General features: G+C 37.5%; 1 protein-coding gene across 2 annotated transcripts in view; it reads left to right on the forward strand.

The window, feature by feature from the left end:
* Window positions 1-21,810, forward strand: part of RARS2 (arginyl-tRNA synthetase 2, mitochondrial) — a 39,671-nt gene that overhangs the window by 12,232 nt on the left and 5,629 nt on the right. Inside the window, exons 7-16 of one of the 2 annotated variants that reach the window (XM_085318736.1) lie at window positions 502-585; window positions 4,368-4,444; window positions 7,882-8,037; window positions 10,034-10,140; window positions 10,722-10,817; window positions 12,660-12,720; window positions 16,611-16,687; window positions 17,770-17,894; window positions 21,071-21,138; window positions 21,244-21,353. In XM_085318736.1, coding sequence (XP_085174862.1) covers window positions 502-585; window positions 4,368-4,444; window positions 7,882-8,037; window positions 10,034-10,140; window positions 10,722-10,817; window positions 12,660-12,720; window positions 16,611-16,687; window positions 17,770-17,894; window positions 21,071-21,138; window positions 21,244-21,353 — 961 coding nt within the window. The remainder of the gene's footprint in view (window positions 1-501; window positions 586-4,367; window positions 4,445-7,881; window positions 8,038-10,033; window positions 10,141-10,721; window positions 10,818-12,659; window positions 12,721-16,610; window positions 16,688-17,769; window positions 17,895-21,070; window positions 21,139-21,243; window positions 21,354-21,810) is intronic. The other variant, XM_085318737.1, reaches the window with a different exon arrangement.

The raw sequence follows: 21,810 nt of genomic DNA on the forward strand, positions 1-21,810 counted from the left end.
CAAGCAATAAGTGCAGAGTTCAGTACTACTCCAGCATTATAGAGAGATCCAGGACGTAATGTTCTCTGTGTTGCTTCACAGTTAACAGTAGTTTGTGAATTTGAGTTCTTACTCAACCTCCTCGTATGAGGTTGCCTGATTATAAAAAATGAATTGTGTATACTACCTCACGTCTTGTGAGGATAGAGGGGGACTATAAAAAGTGTTTTCCATGTTCATGTACTTTGCAGTATGTGCGTAAACATATGCACACGTATGTTTTTATCACCACTGTATGAGATACTTTGCAGCACCTTTGAAATACGCAGCCCTAATTCTGTTCAAAAACTTATTACCTGTAGTTTTAAAGAATTCTAGTGTGTTCTGTGGAGTAATTAATCTGACTATTCAAAATGAAGAAGGAAAGCAGAAGCAGTTCAAACAAAAACAGAAAACCAATCTGTTGGGATGAGAGAATTTTGACTGCTTTGAAAAATAATACTAATTTTGATTCCTTACCAGGAAATTTTATATCAAATCTCAAAGTTGCGTTGGGACATCAAGTAACGAGAATAAATTACCTTGGTGACTGGGGCATGCAGTTTGGTATGTTTTGATTTTGATTTCTTGTGTTCCCTTTTCTACTGATGACATGGTCTAGGTTTCCATCTTCAGTTTTTGCAGACAAATTGGGTTTATCCTGGGTTCATAAAGAGTAATATTGTGTTTCCATTTATGTAACATAGTCAGTCTTCTGAAAATATGAGCATATTTCATATTCTGAAAATATGAGCAACCCAGACTGGTTCATCAGCAGTATGGGCTATACAACCGTGTGGGAGCAATACAGAGAAATTTACCCAGCAGGCCCCCTATTCCTCATAGCTCCTCTCTGTGTTTTCCTATGGTTTATCTGAGGTTTGTTTTTAAAGGGTTGTGTAAATATCTTCTAAGAATGGTAATTATACCTATGAAGACCTAGTAGCAGAACGGGCTACTGTTGCTTACTCTAGATAAAATGCTGAGCATACGATCATAGCTGTTGCATGTCTATTGTAATACTGTCCTCTTTATTCAAATTTTAAATATGCAACAATTGTGGAATAATAAGCTTGCTAATGTATGCTACACCTGTACAAATAACAATAGAATAATTGTAAAGAAATGTGTATTCTATATTTGATTGCCTTTTTGTGTGTTATGGAGTTTGTTGTTGTTTGTTTGTTCCCTCTGGAAACTGTAAGATATTATTCATAGAGCATTACTAACTTGCACAGAAACTGTATTTTGGCATATTGGGGCCCAGGGAGTTTACATCATTAAATATACACAAAAACTTCATCAAACTATTCGGTTTCCCCTTTAAAATGTTGCAAGAGAGAGGTGTCTAGGGGTAAGAAGATGCAAATGAATGAACTGTAGAAGACTTGCATCTCTCACTCTTGCATGCAGGCATGCTTGCAGGTGCACACACACRTGAATTTCTACATCCTCTGAAATGTCCATCAGATAAGATGATTTTTCAGTTCTTACTTATCTGCAACCCAGAATGGGTCAATGTTTATTCCCTGACTGGAGAGCATTTATGCCTGTTTACTAGATTTGTAAATATTCCTCTTAGATGCCAGTTGACCCATCCATAGGATTCATTTATTAATGTCTGTTGTTAGTTTTTAAGGTAGGTTTTAAATTGACCCTTATTCCCTTCTTCATTTATAACCTCCCCCAAAAAAGCTAATTTGAAACACCTTTGGCATTTAAAAAATATAATCATGTTCACTTTCTTGTTTGTGAAAGCTGATATGCCTGTGGTAACTATAAAACTGCCCCACTTCTTTTACAGTGGGCTGTGAAAACAGTGTCAATATATTTATTTTTAAATAACGAACAAAACCAAATCTATATCAAGCAGTAACTTTTGCTTATTCCATCCTTTATGCTGCCCCCTTCAGTTGTGCTGGTACAACTGTGTGTGGGAACGCTAATAAATGAGTTTTGGAGACTGAGCTGGGTGAAAAATTTAACTGAAATGCTCTACTTCTGCTCCATTTATATATTCAGATTCGATAGGATATGTAACTAAAATGTATTTAGTTCTACTCATTGTCCATTTTGAAGTAAACTCCTGCCTTTTAGACAGTTGAGTTGAATGTTTTTATGACTTTGGTTATTTTTTCCTTTGTCAAATTATTTCCTCCACAGCTCTTTCATTCCCAATTCTGTTTCTCATTAAACAATAGTTTTTAGCACAGCTTCGATCCACTCAGGATTTATTTCATAGGAGTTGAATACAGGATGTTTTTTTGCCTAAAATTAAATGAATTTCATCATTACATRTTTCATTCATTTCTTTTTGTTCCATAAACCTAGTTTTATGACATAGTCTTGTATAGTGAATGTGGCAAGGACAATTAAGCAACAAAATACAACGTAGTTAAAGGACTTCTCAACTGATCGCATCCATTCTGTGGATTTGAAGATACTAAATTTTACTCATAAGACTAAATTATACTCATAAGTCTGAATATCATGAATTTTTGTGTATTGCAATGTGAAGTTTCCTGATAGTATAAAGATGACAAGGCATGTTATTTACATGTGAATCTGTTATCCATAGCACAGCTGTTATAATCATACTTGTGAACTAATAGTTCCAAGTGTTGCTTTCAAAATGAATTCTCCGCATTTGTGTGTGCTGGCTTGGCTAAAATATCTGGCAGGTTTTTATGACAAATTATATAGTGATGCTTCACAAAATTATAGCGTAGGAATATTATTATAGTGGTCCTTTCCCAGAAGTGCCAGTATAATTAATGATCTGTCAGCATTTCTATTAAAACTGTTATTGTCAAAGGCTTTAAAACATAATGGTTGAAATTGTGTTCTGCTGAAATGTGGCAAAGGCGTTCTCAACCCTGAAGCTGGTTTTGGGCAGGTTTCTTAAGGTAACAAAGCTTATGCGTACATTCTGTCTGTCCATCTGTCTTTCTGTCATTTTACTTCTAATAATTTTTTTCGCTTAATAAACTGTTGGCAAACTTCAGCCAGATCTGACAAAGAGAAATGTCCTGAAGAACAAATTTCTCTTAGTTTTGTCATCATCAGCAGCAGGGTAGGGATGGAGATAGAGTAGTGACCTCTGGGAGAGAAAATTAGCTTCTGTGTTTAGCCTGCCAGCTAAGCAGTCAGCAAATATAAGTTGTAATCAGTTCCCACACATGCTGCATTTTGCCAATAATTTGTAAGTATAGCAAGTGGCTGGAGTAATTTGGGGAAGTGTAGAAACATGTGCAAGGATGTGTTTGGACTGAGGTAAAACTGAAAGTATAGCAGGAGATTGGAGCTTGGAGTCAGCCTTGAAAAGGGAGATGTATATATGCACTAATACCTAAGATGAATCATTAGGAAATCAAGCTCTGATTGCTGACAAAGGAAGTTACCCTTAGAGAAACTCCATTTGAATAGAATCAGACTCATTTATTTCCTAAATCCTTTCTTATTTTTCTCATCTAAGTTGCCCAAGGCTTTCTATCACAGTCAGTTTTGAAGATGGAACAGATGAGTTTTTCAGACAGTGTTATTTGTTTAGCTACAGAGGCCTTTTCAAAGGGATGCCTGCATAGCTATTCCTCGAATGCTGTCTTCGCATCAGTCCTGGTCCTTGTCGTCTCAGAGGAAAGAGATGGCCTTAAAAGAAACCTCAAATAATCTAACAGACTATGGAGTTGATATTGATAGACTACTAAATGGATTAATGAGCTCTTTTGATTTAGAAAGTAAAACTGGGCTTTGGATTTCTTGCTTTTTCAGATGGCTTTTAATATATCTGATTTGACTTCAACATTTCCCAAAACTGCTGCGTATTCTCAGCRTGCAGCAAAATGTTCCCTTGAAAATATTGCATGAGTGGTATGTGGAATACCCTGTTCTGTCCTAGTTTCTACTGTCCTTGAAATGGTAACTCATAGGGGGGAAGCAAAAGAAGGGGCTTCTGGAGTGTGTTCTGTTGCTGTCTAACATTCTGGTGTATAGTTTCACATGCAAGTTTTACATGGTTGCCATGTAAAAGATGATTTTCTGTACGTGTCCAGTAGCATTAATTCTAGCATTTACAATGAGAGAGACTGGAAAATCAATGTAGTATTTCATACTAGTTTCTAGCTATTATAGTTTTTTCATGCACTAGAATAATAGGTTATGCTGTAGCAGACACTATTATATTGCTTAAGTATGGAAGGCATTTGTTTTATTGTGTATGATGTTAAGACTTGCTTATGAAAACAATTTAATCATGAGAGCGATACACTCTGAGCTTATGAAAACAATTTAATCATGAGAGCGATACACTCTGAGCTATTGTCTAACTCTGTGTGTAATTGTTGTTTAAGGCTTACTGGGTGTTGGTTTCCAACAGTTTGGCGACAAAGAAAAGCTAAAATCCAGTCCTTTACAACACCTTTTTGAGGTAAGTTCAGAGGTATCTAAGGACTTAAGACAGTCCATTTAACTTAGCTGTTAACTCTATAGAGAATACTGTGTGTGCAGGGTTATGGTTAGACACTCAAGTTGCAAGTTGGATTTAAACTACTTTATTTTAAAGACCAGTGATAATCTGGGCCATGGCAGTAGAGACAGATATCAGTAGGCTGAAAAACACACCCCAAGAGGTGGTAACTGTGTGTATACTTAAACCGTATTGGTTGCCTGCTCTGGCCACACACAGCTAGACCTGTGCAAGTGTATCAAACACCTTAGCTGGGTTTAGGTGACCACTGAGGTTACTGTGGTAGCTGCAATGGAAATAAGTCTTGCATCTAGCTGTAATAAGCAGCTGTATCCAGTTCCACTATGATGTAAAATCTTCTTACTGATAGTATTTTAGAATATTTAATTTCTATTGCTGAATACACCATCCACTCTGGTAGGGGAAAATGATCTTTAAACTATTTTGTATCTAATGTGGAGTCTTTACACATGCAGGTAGCAAGGAGTGGCTGTCATTTTTCAGAATGCTGCTCTGGCTCTGCAGAATGTTTTGCTTTCTTGCAAGGGTGTAAAAGAGAGACAGGACAGTAGAAGATGCAGCTTATGCTGACAGACATTCGGAAGGTTCTTTCTGACATTCAAGAGATTCCTTCTGACAGCGGAAAAGACTGTTTTCTTGCAGGAGATTGTTCTCCAGGGCGGCCTAGGGCAAGCGTTACAGATTGCATCTCTCTGCATCAGGGAACAAAACTGACCTACTGAGTTCTCCAGATTTTCAATAAAGCTTGTGGCTGTTGAGCAAGTCTTGTTTATTCAGTGATAATGGAGTTCTGGATGTTGATTCACTCCATCCAAATATGCCTAGATCATATGGATTAGTATTTATTTCTCCCTCTCTGTCACTATGTAGAACACTTCTTGTTGCATATAGTGCAGTGAGCAAAAAGCTTTGGTGACTCTCTTGATGCTYGTAATGTGATCTTTGGTTGACAATACATATTGGCTATAATATGTATATAATACGTTATCAGAAATGAGAGAACATGAATTATGACACTTAACCTGTACAAATCCAGCCACTGTGAAGACAGGTGGACAAAATTTTCTGTGTGACTGATATTCCAGCCCTCATCCTTCAAAAGAAAGCATTTCAAATACTGTAAGGCTTGTCCAAGGCTGTTTGCAAGGCACTCTCARGTGTTCTGTAGTACAAAGCCAAGCTATGCTTTACTCTCTGAGCTGGATATGAGAGCTATTAGTAATGCTGGCATTTGGATACTAAGTCACAAGGTAACCGTTTCATTTAAATCTATTTATTGGCTCAGGAACAAAGTGTGTTTGCTCAGATATACTACAATTAAACACGTATTAGGCAGATTGTTCATATGACAGAATAGCTACTTCTGAATCTGTCACCTTCTTTGACGCAGATAAATTTTTGTTTGCTTGTTTCATCATCTTGGAGGCTTGCTCAAGGAAATCAACAGATTCTCAGCTTAGAGGTGTTTAGAGCTGTGGGACTGATTTCAAGAGACAAGAAGAAATGATGTGCTTATGCTTTTTTCTTTTTTTTTCTTTCCTCCCATCTGTCCTCCAAGTGGTTTATGTGTGTTGCAGTCATATTTTTGTGGTTATGCATTGCTGCATATTATTTAATTTTCATTTGTAATTTCAGGCTGTTCTTAAGATTTTAAAACTCAAGTATTTGAATTTTGCACTAAAATTTTAAAATACCATCTATCTCAACGTGTAGGTTTATGACCTAAAAAAAAACCGCTTCAGATTTAGAGAGCAATATTCAGTCTATTTGTTATAAATTCTAATAAAACAGTTGAGAATAAAGAACAATTTCTTATATAGTCCTAATTTTTAACTATTTAAAATAAAAAAATTGCTGTGGAATTTTTCTTGTTAAACAATCTGTAGGAGAGATTAGTTTCACACAACAGCAGAAAGACCCCACTTTGAAATTCATATCAGTATTTAATGTTAATCAGGCACAATTGAACAAATAGTTAAGTATTACGACTATATAACATATAGTTGAATGCAGTTTTCCAATCAGCTTTGCACATTCCGTTCTGGTCGGGAGTTAGGTGCAAGTATGCCCTTTGCATTATTTTTGCTTTACAAAATTAATGATTTGGGGAGGAGGTGTTAGAGGGAGGTGTTAGAATACCTGGAGCTGTAATTTGAGGGAGGGGGAGAATTGTTCTTGGGAAAAGCTGAATTTTCCCTGTACTTTATTTATTTTATTTTATTTTATTTTTTATCATCGCAGAACTAAAACTTTTAATATTTGAGGCTTGTCAGCAGTTCTGTCTGAAAGCTCCATCTCTGGAAATCTTGGGACACAAAAGGAAGGAGAAAAGTTAAAGTTCAAGAGTGTTTAGCTATAGGAACATTTTATAGGCTGAACCCATTAGAGCTAGTGTTTGGTACTGTTAGCTAATTCATTGTCTGAACATTGCAGGAAGTTTTTATTTTTTATTAAGATTGCAATGTTTTGGGGACCACAACTGTTTTACAGAGACTTAAAAGTTAATTAGCGTTGAGCTATTTGGGTCTAAATACCTAGTGTAAACACTAATTATTTTTACGTAGTCCTTAAATTTTTTTTTTTTTTAAATCTTCTGTGGCCTTTCAGAATGCAACATCTGAAGAGAGAGGAATCATAGTCTGGGCAAACATTTGGTCTTCTAGGGTGTAAAGGAATTTATTAATGAACAGGAGAGCCAAATTCAGTGTACCTATGTAAGATTGGCCAATACCAGGTTTGTAATGCTTCTAGCAAGCTGACACTTCACGTGTGTGTTTCTAGTTGTATGCTGATACTCAATGCTTTACTCTAGCCATATAGAGGCAGCATGTATGTATTATTGTGAGTGCAGAGTAGTATAAGGAAGCGGCTTTTGTACCWGAGCTGTGGGGTTTTTTTGTTGTTTTTTGGGGTTTTTTTTTTGAACTTCTACAGAGTTGGATCCATCTAGGTTCTTGAGGCTTCAATTGCAGCCCATTTTCAGACTGCACTGTTACATGTAGACAACRCTGTGGTCTTGTGGTGTGAGTCTCTGGTTTAAAACTCTGTGATGGTTTTCCATCTTTGCATAAATTAGTTCTTTTGTATTCTGCTGCTGCACTTTTTTCAAGATTATAAGAAGAGGAAAGATAGCAAACCTAGTAAAATTATGGCATTACTGTCTTAATTCAGGATAAGCTGCACATTTTCATATTGGAGTTTGAACTATTCATTCATCTTTTAAATAGGATACGTCCTCTTTTAAGAGCTTTACATTTTTGAGATTTAAAATGTCATCTTTAAACCTGTTTGTACTGCTCTTGTAGAACTTGTTCTGCTTATTTTTATTTCAGGAGAGGATTATACTTCTACAACATTTTGATGCCATTATTTTTTAGGTGTATGTACAGATTAATAAAGCAGCAGAAGATGAAAACACTAGAAAGCTGGCTAGCGATTTCTTTAGAAAACTGGAAGAACATGATGAGGAAACATTGTCACTTTGGAAACAATTTAGAAGCTTCAGTATTGAAGAATACATCCGGATTTATAAGGTGCAAATCATCCACTGCTTTTTCTGTATTGTCGGTAAAGTGATCATCTTCTATCTGTTGCTCCATCAGACTCAAAATTGACATTGTGTAGCACTTTTTCATCCAAGAGAGTGCCAAGCAGTCAGCCAGCTCAGGATTAGAGACTGCTGTAGTGCTGTCAGTTCATTGTCTTTACAGTAAACTCGCAATGTTGTGGAGGGGATATTTCTGAATATGTCAGCTCATGGCTCTGTTTGAGAAAAGCATGGTAGTTTGTTTAACATCCAAGCACAGTATCACCTTAGTTGCTAAGAACCTAGATACRTTTTATTTAATGGAGTCCATCTATTTAGCCATTTGACTAACTCTCCCTTCTCCAAATCTCTGAAGCTGGGAATTTGGTGCTAAGCAACAAAGCAAATTGATGTCAGGTGAATATTGCTCAGTTCTGTTTTATGTTTGCAGTTGTCAGCAACCCACTAAGTTTAGCAGTTTCTGTTATAAATTTTATTGAGCGATAACTCTGTTTTCACATTTATGAGCTAATGTTATAATGCAGACCTCTATATGTTGCACATCAAATTGAGTGTAAGAAATTATAGCAACTGGAATTTATAATAGTAATCAGTGCRTAAGTTACCTGCAAGTAGAGTTCAACTAATATACAACCATCTGTTGAATACTGTAATCTCACTAACGGAGCTGTGCACTGCTTCATGGGAGAGGTTTGTGCTACTGGCCACAGAATGAGTGCTGTGATTTGAGAACAGAACTGACATGCACCTTCTGACATTGAAACTAGTCTCTTGGTATTAATACTGTAAAGTCTTAAGAACAATCTGAAGAACAATCTGAGGCCCATCTGACAACCAACGAGAGTTTTGCTTTTGCACATTCTTGCAATGAGATTCTGGAATGGATGCATAGTTTTGATGGGTTTGGACCTTTTTTCTTTTCCCTAACTTTCACCTTCAAAGAATTCATGACTAATTTTATACCACTTAATTCTGCTCACATTATTCTTTACTTCAAATAGCATTTCCCCATCTCTCTCCATTTTGTGTGTTTATAAAAGTGGTTATGTCGTCTTTCATTCTTGTTTTGCAAGGTTAAAATAGAAGTGGTTCCTTCTCTCCCTTCTCCCCCCCCCTCCGAATAATCCATGTGGCCTGACTGCATTTTAATTTCTTTCCTGAAATATATCACTGGATTCATGCTAAGTGCTCCAAGTTAACATCTCCAAAGTGAGATGCATTCTTGATAATTCTAGTGGAAACCTGCTCTCTTAGGGTAAATGAAGTATTGGGCTGTATGTGCAGCTGCAGCATGATGGTCACTCATTATTAATCACATGATGACTAACGCAGCCAGATTTCTCCCTTTCTCTTTTCCTACTAATAAGTATCTGGCTGAAGGACTGACAGTTGTGTTATCCTCAGTTAAAAATACTGTCCTTTGTACCATTAAATTCCACTGTATTTCAGCAGCTAAAGTTAACCTATCACTCCTAGATGTACATTCATCCCTCCTAGTAATGGTGATTTCTATGTGCTGAGCAAAGTTTATGAGCAGGTTTTTTTTAATTTTAGTATCATTTTAAAATAGGACTCATTTGAAGACTAAATAACTTCTCAGCAGCTCACTGGTTTCACCTGCAGTGCAGCCTGCTGTTTTTTTTTTTTTTTTTTTTTTTCTCCCTTTCAGGCAGTCAATGAACTACCTCAGCATTTTTGTAATTTTTGTACTGAGCACTGTCCTCAGTTTATTCCTAATTTCTCATGTAACAGTTTATCTAATGCTATATCCAACTGGAGAAGATTAATTGTAATAAAAAAACAGATTAAGTCAAAATCCAAAACCCTTTCTTTTTAACAACCCAGTAACATTTTCTGGAATAGAATTAATCTTTTCTCTTGCTACCTGACTTCTGACACAGACCTGTCATCTGACTTGACTTGAAGAAATGATTAGCCTGAGTCTGACAATGTTTCTCTTCTTTGATATTCTTTCCTTTCAGCGATTAGGAGTACACTTTGATGAATATTCTGGTGAATCATTTTACCAAGAGAAGTCCCAGGAAGTTCTGAAGATGTTGGAGGAAAAGGGACTCCTTCAGAAAACAATGTATGACCTGATTATTCAGTCTATTTATGAGTTTTACTTAACATTTTAATTGTATTTCAAATGAGAAGTGATGAATGAGGTATTTGTGTAATGTAATCTAAAGGCATGTGTTTTCTTTAGATGGTTTCAGTAGCTGTTCTCATAGAAGACCAACATGATTTGTGCAATAACAGCTAAAAAATTAAGTCTGTGGTTTTCTTGTGGCTAGCACAGAAGCCTGCCAGTGCCAAATTGAGTTCAGTGACAATGATCAACTCCTAATGGCCTGATAAGCTGTTGATTAGTTTAGTAGTTGTATGTGCCATTTCACAATCACAGGTGAGATCTTTGCCCTGATGTGCTGTCTCTCTTAACTGAGATAGAAGCTATATTCATAGAATGCACCAGAATGTGTGCAGGCAGCTCTCTGACATAATCAGAAGAAAAAACATAAAGGAATAGTTTTCAAAAAGACAGTCATTCAAGAAAAAGAATGAGATTGCCAGAGATCTCTTGTTTTGTTTTTGACCTCCATCTTCCCAGAATTACCTGTATTTCGGATCTGGCTTGCAGTTACTTCAGTGGTTTTTCTCAAATTACAGGAAAGGCACAGGAATTGTTGATCTCTCAGAAAAGAGAGACCTCTCATCATTTTCCACTGTCATGCGTAGTGATGGGACATCTCTGTATATAACAAGGTAAATCCATTCCTTTGTGCTTACTGGGGTTTATTTCATTAGTAAACTTTTGTAAACATGTACATTTGTAACTGATAGTACAGATTTTGAAGCATTTAATTTCTGGGRTGGGGCACCTTGGCTAGTGAATAGTTGTAATTGAAACTGGCAGTGTAGCTATGACTGGACAGAAGTGGCTTAGGAAAAACCTGTTCTTAAATGCTTTTCCTCTCCTCAAACAACCATTTTTGTAACCTTAATACTTTCTCCAGCTGCTAACCTTGAAAACAAGGCTAGCTTCTCTTCACCTAACAAATAATTGCCAATAGTGAGGGTTTTAGAAGGAACTTTGCTTAAAATGTTTAATGACAACATGTGATGCAGAAACCAATGGCTGCACAGTATCATCAATTTTGTCACTACATTTCTGCCTTTTCACTRGTAGCCTAAAATTCCTCTTGGAATTTCAGTGAGAAAGTCTTAACAATTTCTCTGGGCCAGTAGTATCAATAAATCAAATGGCTATCCTTCAGGGTAAACTGTGTGAACAACTTTTCAGGATGAGGGTATTAAAGATATGCTGATATTAAAGATATCAATGCTGAGTGTAAGGGAGCTGCTGAATATGGTAGCCCAACAGAGGTGAAGCTGCCATAGCTCCCTGCCCCCAGGTCCGAGCAGTAGTGAGATTCGGCACGTGTTACCAGTAGGGATGCAAACAAACTCAGGTATACRATATGCACAGACGCATGGCTGGCCACACAGAACAGCGTGGACAGAAACTCTCAGCACAGACACATCCATGCACCCAAACACAGACCGCCTCATCTTGTTCTTCTGTCTGGCTGATTAGAATGAGGGTGCGTTAGTGTGAAATACTTACATATATAAGATGTGGATCCTCCAGTAGCTGGATTTAGACAGTCTGTCCAGTAGCTGGACCTGGTCATCTGGTGCCCCCAGCTGCTGGCACTAGGGCATGTGAGCCCCCAAGGTCTACAGCCCCTCTCCACTTACTTGGATACACACAGAATCCCTGCAGGAACTGAACTTAATTATGCAGTCCCTTCAGTAGCTACTCCTGGATCCTTGTTCTCCCCAGCTGCCTCCCACACAAAAGACCCATATAGACAAATAGGTCTCAGTCGAGCACCATACCTTATAATCCCTCTGGCAGTTGGCCTGATCCCCCTCAGACACACACACGGGCAGAGACATACAGATACCACTGACGTTTAGTGTCTATGATACGCGGTCTGACTGTGGTCACTAGTACTTACTTTCACTTACTCCAGTYTCTACAGTGGCAGGCACTTTGGGCGCACAGGCCCCTACAACCTGTGGTACCCAAATCGAGTGGCTGGCACTTAGACCTACATGCACAGAGAACAGAGAATTTCTCGCCCGGGAGGAGAGCTAGAAGCAGAATTTAGTAAGAAAGCAGGACAGACTGCACTGATGGAGCATGGGGCATGGCCAGACGAGTGTACTGACCAGCCTTGTTAAGAGGGGAGCAGCTCTCTTTATCCCCTATCCCTCTATTTTTCCACATTTGTTCCTTCCCAAACTGTCTTGATCCCTCCCTTTTCCTGCCTTTGGTCCCATGCCTAAACATTCCATAATAAGTCTTGTACAATCCCCAAATGCGTTTTCCATGCATCCCATAATGTGTCCCATACCTCTAGGCGATAACCCCCCTCAGTCTAAAAGGTGCTCTGGAGAGCTGCTCCTGTTGACTCATGTTGCTGGCTTTTGCACCCAGTCAGTGGGAGAGAACTGCCAGACTGATTTTCCCAGACAGCAAATAATGAGGTATACTTAGTTTAAACGAAAGTCCAAATAGTTTCTCGTTATCTCTTTCAGAGATCTTGCTGCTGCTATAGATCGAATGAATAAACATAACTGTGATAGTATGATATATGTGGTAAGTAATTCTAGATTCACTGAGCCCGACTTTCTCCAGTAATCTGGGGGGGCCTCTTGTTTCCAGTATGACTTTGGCACATGGTATTTTTGGCACTGAAATAGACTGTCTTTACTGAACAGCAGCTGTGCCTTAATGTGGCAGTGTTTTTTATTCTCTTTCAGTTCATGACCCACAAAATGGTTGAAAAATYGTCTCTGGAGTCACACTCTGCCTTAAAAATTCACTGCAATTTGTTTTAAAAGAACTTTACTCATTTGACATTGTATTTTCTATATAAAAGTTGTAATTAATGTTTAACCAAGCTAGAAAAAGCTGTTAGTACTATAAATAGATAAAAAACGTTGTAAGGGAATGTTCTGAAATGAATCTAAGAATATTTTGAAGTACTGATGTTATCACTGGTGTAGATTTTTATAGCTCTGATCAGTACCTCAGTTTCATTAACTAGGAATTGCACATAAAGTCGTATTTAATCAATCTGGACAAAGCAGTTGCAAACAAGGGAGTCTTTTTATTATTTCTGGGTTGGTAGTTTTGTTTTTTAACAATTTCAACAAAATCAGTAATGAATAGCAGGATTATCTCCTCACTTGTTTGAAACTGCTTTGCTTTAAAACTATCAAGGGCCTATAGTATGATACTTTTACACTTTTTTTTGCAGATTTAGATTTTTTTTTTTCAAAACCATGTTCTATTATAAGAAGTCAGTTAATGACTTGTGACAGAAACCTGCAATTTTTTTCCACATGCTTTGTGAAGTATTTGGTAATCCTGTCTATCTTCTCTGGTACAGCTTGCTCATAAGCCAATAAAACGTTACAAATGCCATGATTCTAGGAAGTGGGGAGATCAGTAAGCATAAAGTTAAATACCTAGATTCTTTAAACTTTATTTTTGGCTAAGTTGCATTTTTCCTTTTATTTTCAATCTTTAAGAAGTTTCCATTAGCTTGGAATTTCCACATGTGTTCATAGAATACAGGTGTGGTCTGGCTTTTCTTTTTCCTTTTTTTCGGTCTCTGCTGACTGCAAGATACTAGATTCACTGGCGTCAGAGAGCAGTGTGTCTATGGAAGTGCAGTGCATTAGGAACTAAAGAAGCTTGTTGCCGTTCATACATGTAGGTAGTTATCTCTATTTGTATTTATCATGCCATGAGGTGCTCAGGCATAATAAAGGAAGAAGAAATAATTAGAAAGAGATAAAATAACTAGATGTTCTGCACAAGTTAGGATGAGGCTGGATGCTAGGCTAATAGAATGAGCAAGTGTGAAAACAGTGGTCTTAAGCTGGCTGGCCAGTTGTAGCAGAACTCCAATAACTGTTCACTTCCCTATCTGGACCTCTTTGATCTATTCATAGTCCAAACAAAATATGCAGCAAAACTATCCTTTCATGTGATTGTGGCTGTTACAATCAAGGTTGCATTCAAGTTGGTGATGACAAACTGCGCCATCTAGTCCTCTTCTCTCAACTTGCTAAGGTTGTACCTTAATATAGTTGTAATACTGTAAATCAGTGCATATACTGATTTATATTTAAAAATCACTATTTAATTCATAAAAATGCAGTGATATGAGCAAGATCCAAAAAGGCTATAAAATGCATGATATTTATTAAAGAGCTGCTAAGAATGTTGCACTTAAAGCAGGAACTGGAAACTCCTTCTGTATATGAAAAATTCAGTATATCCCCACAGTCAGTCTGCAAATGTCTCCTGCAAAGGTAACTACTTAGGCTGCTTAGGCAGTATATTTGTATACATACTTTTGTGGCCTATAAGCAAAACATGGCTATTCATCATATGAAGCTTCTTTTAAGCATTTTGTAACTTTTGTCATGCTGTGCAAAAAGTAGTGTTTTATGAAACTGTGGCGTCTTCAAATTTGTCCTTTTTCTTTCTTTCTTTTTTTTTTTTTTTTTTTTTTTTTTTTTTTTTTTTTTTTTTNACTCCTACTTACTCATCCACTTTTTGAGTATTACTTTTAGGCAGAGATGAAGTTGTATGGTACTACTGTTTATTTCCATCCTTCTTAACAATTTTGGATTTCACGCAATTTTAACTTCAGCTATAAATAGCGCCCATTACTATGCTGTTTATGGTATCACACAGCATCCGAAACGGGGACTGATGCTTAGTTTTCAGGTGGCCATTTGAAACCTGGAATTTAGCTTGTACTGCCTGATAGGTATTCTCAACTTGGCCTCAGTTTTAATGTCCTTATGTCCTTGAAAACTTATAGGATTCTAAAAATAATCTACTAGACTATTTTTTTATTATTGTCTATTAATAATTTTAAATATTCTTCTGTATGCTGTTCTTATGTACACTGTTCAATTGCAGGCAATTACAAACTGATGTCAGCTTTTGGTTTAGTTGTAGCTGTAAACTCTGCCTTGTGAACAGTCACAGTGAAGCAATAAAGTCTTTGAAGGACTCTGGAGTCTTGTGAGCGTGTGTTATGATGATTTTTCTCAATATCTGCTCACAAATGGCTCCAGTTCTTCAAAGAGCTCCTAAATGCTGTGGCCGTGGTCCAACTGTGTGCTGAAGGAGGTGCTGTGTACACATGATACAAAAACAGTTCCTGTCACAGCATTTACAATCTATCCTAAAACATGAGAAAGGAGTTAAATTCAGGTGTGGTGGGGAGCAGAGGAAACAAGAAGGCAATGCTGGCCAATACAATGAGCTGGTCTTAAGCTAAACTTAAAAGTTTATTGTTAGGTATTCTAGCAGAAGAGAGCTGCAGTGGTTACAGAGAGCTTCTCCCACATGAGGCATGTGGAAAAGAGCTTGGAAGGACTCATCTGAATTGCTGACAACTGCTGTTCATTTATCAGCCTTGTTCATGGATCTGCACAGTGAAAGGTTATAGATATATAGGAAATTAATACATTTTGCGAAGCTATGAAAATTGAGGCAGATGCTTAGGCTTGATGCAGTCGTTAAGAAACACAGATAAGCACTTTACTCATTGCTCCCTCATTGTCCCGAAACACCAGCAAAGGAGGAAATACTGTTTGTTTAAAGATGACTCCAATGTTGCCTTTTTTTCCTTTTTAATGAGGGATATAGAAGAATCTGAGTGATGTAGTCACTGCGTAGGAAAATTAACTTTGCAGCAGCAATAGTGGCTGGAAACACATAAAGATCATTGTTGGATATAAAGAAATTCTGGTAGAAATTGCCTTGAGTCATGGGAGAGAGTAACTGAAAGCTGAAGGGCACAGAAGATGCATCATTAATATGAAAATGTGATCATCTGTACTTTTAAATTATGTACTCGACTTATATGTAAAGCCCCACAAGTCCCATGGGAGACAACAGAAACTAATGGGTTCTAGAGACAGTGAGTTTAGCCCAATGAAACCTTTCATTAGAAAGGCTTTTGACTTTCATTAGAAACCATGTCAGCCTATGTGGGTACATCATTATGTTAGTTATATTATTGATAGACTTTAACAGGTTTTCTGTCTCTAAGCCAAAGGAAGCTCATGAAGTTCGGTCATGTAAAACATGGAAACATATCAAGAGCTCTGAAGTGAAAACAGAGGCATCTTATCTGATGGGCGGCTGACAGATTAATTGAAACTAAAGAACATCCAAGTTTAATTTCCATTTATGGCTTTGCATTTAGGACCTAGAAATAATCAGTTTCAAAGAGGTAGATTACTGCTTCTGAAAAGATGCAAAGTATTTCCGAGTATTTCAATATTCTGGATATTTTCAAATATGTTTCAGGTCTTTTCTGCTTTTATAGGTCTTAATTCTTCTTGAAATGACATAATGACACAGCATCTGTGGTGTTGTGTTTTTTGCACGTTAAAAGCTAATACTTATCGAACCTGGACTGTCTTCTAATATGCATTAATTTTATTCTTCAGACAGATAAAAGTCAAAGTAATCACTTTCAACATTTGTTCCAAATACTGAAGCTAATGGGTTATGACTGGGCAGAAAGGTATGTATATATGGGGCTTAATTTTATACTTATTTTGGGGGTAGGAACGGGTGCTTGTACATTCATATTTCAACTGAGTGTACTTTTGAAGAGACTCACAATTGTCCCCACCTACTGTGCTATAGCACATCACGTAGGCATTTCAGAGTGTGTGAACTGATTCATTTTGAATGAAACTAAGCTACAAGATGCGTTGCCCTATCATTCATTTAGTGGGCCTTTCATGACTTCTTACTGTAAAAGTGGGGAAAAGAAAAACAACTTTTCAGATTTTATGGCATATAGCCTTTGGGATGATATGTGCTCACATAATAAAAGAATACTTAGAGTACATTATTCCAAAGATCTGAATTCCTCATGCTTCAGAGTTGAACTATCTAGCGGAGATAAGTATCCCCACTGTTATTCAGTGTAATTACCAACCTTCTTAGCAACCTGAGCAAAGGTCAATAGTGAATCTGGAGACTAAATCATATTCCTTTCTAAGAGAGAAATGTCTCTTACATTGCATGTCCTTTACAGTTAAAGATAGAATTTTAGCCTTCAGGAATATTAGTCTGTCTAATTTCACTGTCCTTAAAGTTGCACTTAAATTACCTTAGGTTATGGGTCCAGACTAGTGCTTGAGATTGCTGTGGGCAGAAACAGTGAATGTTTTATTAGTAGTAATGACTAATTACACTTTCAGTTTAGTGTAGCCACAATAAAATTATTATGACTCTCTTTCTGATGTTATTAACAGATTTGTTTTACCACATTAATTTAATCTGTCTGATCTTGCCTCTAGTCAAATTATTGCATTGAGCCCTCTGAATTAAAGCTAGCAGCAAGAGAGGTTCCCAAGAGCACACAGATGACCAGGTTATCATAATTCTGATCATAACTTTCCCATCATATAATATGTATGGAGCTTTGGTTGCTGAAATAAGAGTTACTGATTATATCACCAAGCTTCCTACATTGGAGCACTGTTTTTTCAGCTGTTATTGCTGCTTCCTGGTTGAAGTCCAGCTCTGAATAAACATTGCAAACCTTTCTATTGATTAAAATGTAATTTTAGGTCCTGCTGCTTTTCAACACAGGTGTCAGCATGTGTCTTTTGGGTTAGTTCAAGGAATGAAGACTCGGAGAGGAGAAGTTATCTTCCTGGAAGATGTTTTAGATGAAGCTCGCTCAAGGATGTTACAAAACATGGCCTCTGCAAAAAGTTAGCTATTTCAGATCTTATTCATTTCATTTGATGTTCGCTGTTGATCAAAACCCTGTCGTCTTTTCTACCATTCACTCTCCCCTGAATCAGACCAATCAGTGATATGCTCTCATCTTTGCACTTTTTCCATCTTCCATTATATAAAACGATGTTAAAATAATCCTTTGCATCTCTGAACTTCCCTAAATAACAGATTTGCAGTATTTTATTATTCAGTAAAATTATTTCACCATGCTCTTGCACTGGAAAGGAAGTACCTACTCCTGGGGTGACAACCGCTGCTTTTCTCAGGAGGGAAAAAGTAGCCAATAGTGGAGTTGGGACTGAAGTTCAGGGCACAGTCAGGTTTCAGCCAAGGGACTGGAGTTCTGTCAGATTTCTCTGGCAAGATTAACTGTAGCTTGTCTGRGATTCAGCTGTCTTGTCATCCTCCCAGCCTATCTCCTGAGTCCCCAGCAGGTCACATCCCTGCAACAGAATCTGCAAAAGGGGATGTTTGCCTGCACTTCAGGCTGCAGCTCTAGAGTTGCTTTCTCTTGAAGTAAAGATGATTTAAGCAGTTCTTAGTGAAGTGCTGCCCTCTCTCGTGCTTTCACGGATTACGTGCTGAACTGAAACAACGAACTGATTACGTTAAGTGATGTCCACATTCCCTGCTCTGCCTCTTTAGCATTTTAAATCCAGATAACTTTGCTTGTATATTGAACAAGGATAAGAGAGGCAGGCAGAATGATAGAAGGGTGATCCACTGTTCAAACCAATATTACTGCAGAGAGGAAAGGAGCTAGAGCTTTAGTTTAAAGTATCATAGTTGAGCACAAAGCTGAATTTTTTTTGTGACAAATGGAACCAATGTGCACAAGCAATAAGCAGGAGAACAGCCAAAGGAAGTGAGTTCAGATGAYGCTATATAATTCCCCAGAGTTTGTCCATTAGATTCTAAATCATGTGAAAATTTTTCCTCCTTATGTTTGAATTCCTGCTTTGTTTCCCCTTTCCTAAAATAGAAATCGTAAGTTCCTGATTCACAGTGATGTCTTTAGTGTTTGCAAAGTATTAGATATGCAGTGGAAGATATTATAAATGTGTGTGACACCAAGATGCCTGACTGTTATTGAAGAGTCTTTGGGAGCTGAGCATCTAACAGCCAATGCTAGCTTTAAGTCATGCCTGTGTGTAGCTGGTTAGTCAAATACCTTTGCATAAACTCTTGTCTTTGGATGACTAATAGCAAAGATAACATGCCGCTTCTGTTGTTTAAGTTTCCATTACAGGCACGCTTTTTTCAGTCATCTAAGTGAGCGTTGCTCTCCACGTAAGCCCSCTCTGTAATACCATTTCTTTGCTTCTTTACTTTTTTGTAGATACTTTTGCCTGTGTCCCATCTAGCATCACTTAACAGTGCCACCAGAAAGGATTTTCTTTGGTCAAATGGCACAGTATTTTAAATCTAGTACCCACTGCTGATTTAGTTTTGCAGAATATTAGTTTTCATCTTTAAGAACAAAAACGACAAAAATGCCTGAACTCTGAGCTAGTTTGTTTGGAAATAAATCTTTATTATGAAACGTAATTAAGTGTATTTCTCAGTGTAAGTGAATAGACAGCCTAAGACTTCTCAGGGCTATAAGCTGTTCTCACACATTTCAAGCTTAGACTTTTCTTAATTTTGTAACCAGAAAAGTAGTAGAAACTATTCAAAATTGTCTTTGTTGGTTTTGCAGACCTGGCAGAATAAATAGCTGAGCAAAAGACAGGGATCTACGTGTACTAAAACTATACTGCAAAATTGTTTTCACCTAAATCATGCTTTAAGGTAACGGCTGTATTCTCCATCTTCTACTGTTAGCGAAAGATCAACTGGGACAGCAAATTGTAGCCGGAACTCTGCAAATTTAACTCATAGACCACAGTTAAAAAATACACTATGGGTCCTGCTGAAGAGGACCAGACTTGCCCTGTAAAGGCAACTATGAATTCTCATTTCTCTTCAGAAGACACAAATAGGAAGAGGAGGAGACCCTGAAAGAGAGCACTGTGATCCAAGTTTAAAAACAGGAAAAAAAAGCATTATTTATGTCAAAAGCAGTGCCTTTTTACTAGGCAAGGTCATTGTGTCCAGACACAAGTAATTGATTTCTGTGAAGATCCAACATCTAAAGTACTGCTGATGCAAGCAAGTTTACTGTACCTCTGATGAACTGTTGTGCCAGCTTGGCCCTGTGAACTTTTCTGTGAGACAGGGAATGAACAGACCCTTCACTGAACTTCTATAAATCAGTGCGCTGCTTATCTGCTGAAGAATATCACTGAGTTGTGAAAAGCTGGAAATAGCTTTGCAGACGTGTCTCTGCAGCTGTTGTGAGGGCATTTTCTCTTGGACTGTTTCAGAATAATTAGTTTTTGTAGTGATAGACTCCAGTATGTTTAATTAGAAAAGCTCTGGAGAGGTTCTAACTATGTCTATAACCAGGCAGAAGGCTCCTAACAAAAAGAGGTTTTAATCAAAGAACTAATAATGTTTAGTGAAAGAAGGGAAAATTAGGTGAACTTAGAGCTGAAATAAAGGCAATATTCACAGATTGTGATTTTAGGCTTCTTTAGACTTGGATGCCCTACTTTGCCTTTACTTAGCTAATCTGTAGGTAAAACTAGTTTCTTCCCTTGGCTCAATAGATAAATCTGGCCCCTCAGTGTAGGTTCTCTGAATATAGTCAGTTTAGATGCCTACAGCAGATGGTGTTAATACTCCCTAAATGTGCTTCTGGGTATGAATCATTACTCATTAGATCAATTTTTCTTGGATTATTTGGGTCTCTCTATCACTTGGAGCTTTTAAATGAAAACTGAATTCCTTTATTATTCTCTTATTGATGTTAGAGATTACACTGACTCTCTCTTCATGATTCAGACAGCCAATCTAGGCTGTTGTAATGGACCTTTCTGACTAAAATCTGTATCATGCCTATTAAGGGAAGGAAAAAAAAAAGCAAATCTGAAAAAGCTGTATTTTATAACTTCTAGGAAAGATTTATATCCTGGASTTATTGTTGTGTTCATCCTGACAATTTCTGTGTTGCTAGTTAAGATCTGCTGTTTCTTGGGCATTTCCAGGTCTGAATGAGGGAGGTGTACTATTACAGATCTAAAATTTTGTTTTTCTTTCTATTCAGCAACCAAAGAGATAGAAAACCCTGCAGACACAGCAGAGAAGATCGGTCTTGCAGCACTAATAATTCAGGTGAGTCTGAGCTGCTTCTAGTGGTGTTAGCATCTTTTGTGAGAGACTGTAAGTTTGAGATGTGGAATCGTATCTAGGTGACATTGATTTGAGTTATTGTTCTAGGACTTCCAGGGCCTTCTGTCATCTGATTATCAGTTTAGCTGGGATCGAGCTCTTCAAAGTCGGGGAGATACAGGAGTGTTCCTGCAGTACACACATGCCAGGCTCCACAGGTAAGAGGAACATTTGTATGCACCAGTGCACTGTTTGACATATATTTTAGCTTCACTAACTTACTACTGGAAGAAAAGAATCTTCTCTAAATCTTCTTTCAAATCATCTTTCAGCTGATGTGTGAGTTTACAGTAGGAACTCATGGGACTTCCCAGATGAGTAAGCCAAATAAAATGAAATTTCTGCCTCATCTCCATAGGGTTGAACTAAGCTAAGCTGACTCTCTTCTTTCATAGTTTTAGGGACAGCTGCTTTGTGTGGTTGGTGTCAGTGATAAAGAAACCTGGCCCTAGGACGTGGGAATCAATGATCCAAAAATCAATGTGCCTGAATTTGCAAAATATACCAAGTTACAGGACTTAGATGTTTTTTGGTTGCCACTGTAGCTGGTGTTATCTCACATGCTGTTATTTCCTATTGTTGCTAACCCAAGGTTGAAGGTGTAACTCTTCTTAT

This window comes from Rhea americana, unplaced genomic scaffold, assembly GCF_003343005.1.
Source record: "Rhea americana isolate MKP2758 unplaced genomic scaffold, rheAme1 scaffold_55, whole genome shotgun sequence".
NCBI classification, from domain to species: domain Eukaryota; kingdom Metazoa; phylum Chordata; class Aves; order Rheiformes; family Rheidae; genus Rhea; species Rhea americana.